This window comes from Sardina pilchardus, chromosome 15 (assembly GCF_963854185.1).
Source record: "Sardina pilchardus chromosome 15, fSarPil1.1, whole genome shotgun sequence".
NCBI lineage: Eukaryota > Metazoa > Chordata > Actinopteri > Clupeiformes > Clupeidae > Sardina > Sardina pilchardus.
In genome coordinates, this window is record NC_085008.1 from 15,286,620 (window position 1) to 15,292,619 (window position 6,000).

General features: G+C 40.4%; 1 protein-coding gene across 1 annotated transcript; it reads left to right on the plus strand.

Annotated features, from left to right (window-relative positions):
- Positions 1-2,705: 2,705 nt before the first annotated feature.
- Positions 2,706-4,942, plus strand: LOC134102426 (serine/threonine-protein kinase NIM1). The gene is made up of 3 exons (XM_062556522.1): positions 2,706-2,966; positions 3,493-3,761; positions 4,193-4,942. Exons 1-3 carry the CDS (start codon positions 2,735-2,737, stop codon positions 4,940-4,942), a joined length of 1,251 nt encoding a protein of 416 aa, XP_062412506.1. The 5' UTR covers positions 2,706-2,734.
- Positions 4,943-6,000: the final 1,058 nt, after the last annotated feature.

Genomic DNA, 6,000 nt, shown 5'->3' on the forward strand with positions numbered 1-6,000 from the left:
GATATTTTAAAGTTTAGAGGACAATGTACTGTAACATTTTGTTGATGAGGATTTTGTAGAGATGGATTATTGGAGGTGGCTTGTTGTGTGTATAGCATCATGTCTAATGAACGCTGTTGCTGTGGTCCTTACTGAATGTGAATGTGATTTTATTGGGGTTTTTGTATAGAATTTGTGAAATCTGATTAAAAAAGTATAGTCTACTCATTACAGAACAGTAATAACAGTATAACAGTCCTTTAAAAAGTGGACTACTAGCTCAATATCAGTCACATGCCAAATTGGCAATTATCACTAATGCCAAATCGGCTACACAATATTGACACTAATCATCACATGCAAGCTGACTATACAGCACACTGGCATTACAGTTTTATTATATGTTATCATAATATAGTAAACAGTTAGTGAATGCTTACCTCTCTTAAATGTGCAGAAATGTCTGTACTTGAATGTATGCATGTGTTTGTATGTCAAGTGATCCTGGCATGTAGCCAGATTTGCAAAAAAGAAATTGATGAAATGAATGAACAAGCACTTTAAGGTCATGAATGAATCTTTTCCCATCAACTGAGTGGAGTACAGCGGATTTCCTTGTCTGTGTTTTATCTTGGCCTAAACTCTTGTGTAACACTGGTCAGTTGTGATGTCCTGACCTATTATCGATGTCCTGAAACAAATTAATGGCCCATTTACTGAAACAAAAGTAAAAATAGATGCTGTGTGCTTTTGCTTGCTTTAATAGTGAGAAAATATAGTGCTATTTATTAAGTGTTGATCAATAGGGCCCACTTCCTAGGGCAGTATAATTAACAGTTATGACTTAGTATTATGAAAACAACACATCAAATGATTGAAAACAATGCTCTGTTTTCTTCTTGAGTTAAAAATCCACGCACCTAATCTGTTGCATGACCATTTTTGCATATTTTTTTTAGTATTTGTTTTTCAGTTGAATTATACCTCAGATTCTAAAACGGATAGTTCCGGTCCTTGATTGTGATTGGCTGAATCGCGTTCGATGCCGTTGTAAATATCATGATAAACTCACACCTTGACCGCATTTCATTCTATAGTAATGCGCTAGCACAAAACTAGCAGTGGCTGCGTCTTGTTGTTACATTCAATGTGGAATCTCAATGTCCAACAGCCACTTATACATGTCTTTTTGGTCCCTTGCTTTCAGAGGATACAACTACTACACAACTTCTTGCCATTTTTGAAGCATGTTCTTTCAGGCATAGTGCTATTATTTTCATTGTATGGGTCATTGTGAAGGGCAGATACACTTCCTTATATAGTTAGGTGTTCAGAGTTGGAGGACCATTAAAAAAATGTTTACAAGATCTCACCAACAACATTGGCAAAAATAGTTTGCATGCTAGCAAAGTTTTTGTAAGGCTTCTGCATGCATGCATATGCATTTACATATTTTGACAGGTTTTTGTTTTTGACCAAAACCCACTGCCTCAAGATATACAGACATTTTTGTCATTATTCTGACCTGTCAATGAACCGTGTTGAGTAATTCAATTAGGGAATGTGATTGCAGTGATGCATAACAACAAAAGCCTGTCAGCAACTCTAAAGCACTCTCAGGAGGATGCATAGTTTGCAGTGCATCACAGGTGTATGGACTGCACCCACTGATGCCACTGCCAGTGCCTGCTGGCTTCGTGGAGAAACACAGGTCATACAGTCGGGCTCATAAGTATTTTAACCCATGCTAAAGTTGACTAAAAAGAGGAATATAAAATATATATATATTTCTTTTTTCAGTTAGCCTATTAGCTGGTTTGATGCTCACTGAGCACGATGCAAATCAACAGCTAATAGGCTAATAGGCACCAGACCAATCTCTAGGTATGGTAAAGGGTATATGATGATGTGGCTATTTTAATTCCTAAGGCCAAGGGAACTTTATCAGGATGCATAGTATCCTGGATCCATGAAACAAGTGGCCTTTAAAAATAAAAATCTGCCTGCCTCTAAGGAAATGCAAGGGTGCAAATACTTATGACCCCTGTATTTTAAGGAAGAAGAATTATTTATTTACGATACATTATTCATTCAAAAAGAAAATTGGTGTCCTTAAAGTTTTGATATTTCCTCATTTCTTTACTTAAGGCATTAAGATCAATTTCCAAAAGATGATTTTATATTCTTCTTTTTAGTCAACTTATGGGTTCGAATATGAGGCTCACTGTGCCTGTAGCTATAAATGTCACCAGTGACCTCGTCCGGCATCCTGTCACACCAGCCTCCCTTGACATAATCCCACCATACAACGGTGTTGTGCTGCAGCAGTGTATAATCTGTTCCCGTCGGTTCAGGATATTAGAGTCTGTGGGCTGACGTAAGCAGATGAGATATCAGAGGAGAGAGTATTTGTGCTGCTATACATATCTATATCTGTTCCTTTGATTCATTCGAATGGAGAGGGGAGGTGAATACATTATTGAACATAGCCTACTGACACAATACTACTGAACAAGGACTTTTGTTCATAATTTCTTTTATTTTTTAACTTTGAATGTCTTGGGAGTAAGATAATAATGTGTGAGTGAACAATGTCAGAGTGATGCTAAAATCAATCAATGACTGGCAAATGAATTTGTTGGCTATATTTAGTTATTGTCTGGTAAACAAATGCCTGTGCTTTGTTTCTCCAGGTCTGAAGACGAAGCAATCATGGTCAATGCTGCAACGGGGCAAGAAGAAGACTAAGGAGGAGATGGTCGAGAGCAAGCCCAAGCCTGCACCAGTCCAGAAGCCACCTCCACTCACAGCAGAACAGAGGATGAAGCAAACACCCATAGAGAGGGTCGTCTATGACATGGCCCACAACGAGAGAGTGGTGAACGACCTCATTCTGGGACGGAGGATATCCTTCTATGAGCTTCGAGGGGAAGTGGGAGCCGGGAATTTTTCCTACGTCAAATTAGGGATTCATGCCCTAACAAAGGGTAAGATCTCTTAATAGTCATACTACAGTATGTGCAAGTGTCAAGTTGCACATGTAGTACCATACAGTTGGTCATTCTATAGCCTATGTGCCACATACAGTCGACCATACATACATATGGAGAAATGTTTGAGAAAAAAAGATTGTTTTCTCTTGGTTTACTGAACTGCAAAGTCTTTGACAGGATAAAGTCGAGCATTTTAAATATAGATGCCAAAACCGGAGAGGTGGTCCTCTGGAATAAATAGTTCCTAATCATCTCAAATCCTCAGGACCCCCTTGGGAATATGCTGTTATATTTTATAGATCTCTTTAATTTGTTTTGAGGAACAGCTTGGATGCCCATGGGGAGTCAGAAAAGATGTGGGGGGTATTTGGTTTATTCAGATATTTTGGGCACACATTTTTTAGACTTAAATGAGACTAGTGGGAAGCTTCGAATTATTTCTGTCCTGCTGCCGTGACTGACCCCCCAGTGTGCTCTCTCTTAACCCCCCCTCGTCCACTCCTCCCCCATCTCCGCACAGAAAGGGTAGCCGTCAAGATCCTCGACAGGAGCCGCCTGGACAAGAAGTCACAGACCCTGTTTGCCTCGGAGATCCAGTGCATGGAGAAGCTGTCCCACCCCAACATCGTGCGCCTCTACGAGGTGCTGGAGACGAGCAAGCGCATGTACTTGGCCATGGAGTATGGAAGCGGTGGGGACCTATACTCACGCATCAGCAGCAGGGGGCGCCTGCCGGACCTGGAGAGCAAGCTGGTGTTTGCACAGATCATTTCGGCCATCAAGTACATGGTTAGCAGCAGCAGTCCTTATACCTCAATATGACTACTACGCTTTGGTGGTCAGATCTAGCTAATGGATAGTAACAACATTCAGTCATTAGGCAGATACTTTTATGCCATATAGTTCAAATTATCCTAATCAATCAAATGTATTAAAATTATTATTATTATCAGTTACTGTAATGTTCATTTGCCATTTTCATCATCAGAAAATAACCATATCCCACTATAGATAAATAACCATATCATGAGATATGGTTATTTAGATAGATAGAATGGTGTCACAGCCATTACTTTAACAACAAAGAAAAAAGTACTGCCTTGGTAAAGTTGTATATCTTTCTACCTACAGTAGGTTTGAATCAGGTGACATGTAGATGTAAAAGGTGGTATAATTATAGTGGATAACCTTTATGTCTCCTGTTTTGTTTGTGCCCACAGCATGAGAACAACATTGTGCACAGGGATTTGAAAGCAGAAAACATCTTCTACACCACAAGTTACTGCATCAAAGTGGGCGACTTTGGCTTCAGCACCGTGACCAGCCCCACCGAGACCCTGACCACGTTCTGTGGCTCGCCGCCATACGCAGCCCCGGAGCTCTTCAAGGAGAAAGGCTACATCGGCCAATACGTGGACATATGGGCCCTGGGCATCCTGCTGTACTTCATGGTGACGTCGAACACGCCCTTCGCCGCCGACAACCTCGGCCGCCTGAAGCGATTAATCTTGCACGGCGCTTATGCCATCCCACCCCACGTGCCTGATCCCTGTCAGCTGGTCATCAAGGGGATGCTGCGGCAGGTCCCCAACGACCGCTCCTCCATCTCCCAGATCATCAGCAGCAGCTGGCTGAGCGGGATTGAGTACCCGAAGCCGTTTCCCTCGGCGAGTCTGACGCCGGCGCACCTGGTGGACGCGAACAGCACGCTGACGGTGGAGGAGAAGGAGGTGAAAACGGCCCTGAGCGAGCTGGGCGTCACCGCGGCCCACCTGCAGAACAACAACTGCGCGGACTCTCACAGCCCCATCACGGGAACCTACCGCATCCTGACGCACCGCATACAAAAGAGGAGGTCTGTGGAAGCAGTGGGCTACACCTCTTTGAATCCAGAGGAATTCCAAGCCAAAAACTCTTGGGTTGATTCGGCACTGAAGCATAATCCATCTGCTGTCTGTGTTATCCTGTAGGCCTTGTTCCTCTGATCTACTACAACATTGTCATACGATCAGGGGACAAACAGTGAAGCTGTGAAAACAGGCAATTAGGGCCATTATTTATCCTTCACTTCGTCTTTTTGAGTTTTGAAGAAGTAAACAGTGCCACCTGATGCTTACATTTGTGTACAGGGGATACTGTATGTATTCACTAAGGTCACTGATAACATATTTCAAGGAACAGAAATAGGTCAAACTATGACCATTATCCAGTAATACAGTATTTGTAGTATATATTCTTAATGCAAATAGCCAGTGCACTTTTAACAGCAACAACAATAATAACAACAACCATAATAATAATAATAATAATAATTTGTATAGCACCTTTCATACACAGAATGCAGCTCAAAGTGCTTTATATTTAAAGCATTTAACACAATGATAGAGCAAAAATGTATTCAGTTTTATAGTCTCCAGATATTAGTTCTAAATTGGATGTTTTCATGGGGGTTTTTTTGATGGAAAAACTTCACTCGTGTACTTCTACAAGCAATAGAGCAATATGCCCTTTAATCAGTATGAACAGTTGAACCAATTGCTTATGCGAAATGAAGAAGTTTACTCAAGTAATAAATACGTATGTCCAATTTTTGTAAATGTTTTATTCAGGGAGGACTACAATGTTTTAAAGACAAATTATATTTTTTATGATTTTTTTTAACAATCACCTCTTTTTTGAGTGTTTGTTGGGTGAAATTCTCTGTACTCCATAATGTCTATCATAAGAGTTTGTATGAAACAAATTTGGCTATTACTGTACATGTATATCTGTTTTAAGTTGTATTTGTATATCAATTGGAGGGTTTTGGGTTTAATCACATGAATGGGATCATTTTCGTACTGTAAAACATTTACCTCTTAATTTATGTAATTTATAGCATTTAGAAGAGCACTTTATTACTCTAACTATTTTATATTATTAAATAATGAGCTATTTTTTTCCACTGTTTTCAGGTGATTGGCATAGAGGGAGTTTTTCTGTGTGAGAAAGCACCATTCCAGTCCTGTTGAGACGTGAGAACCTGCAT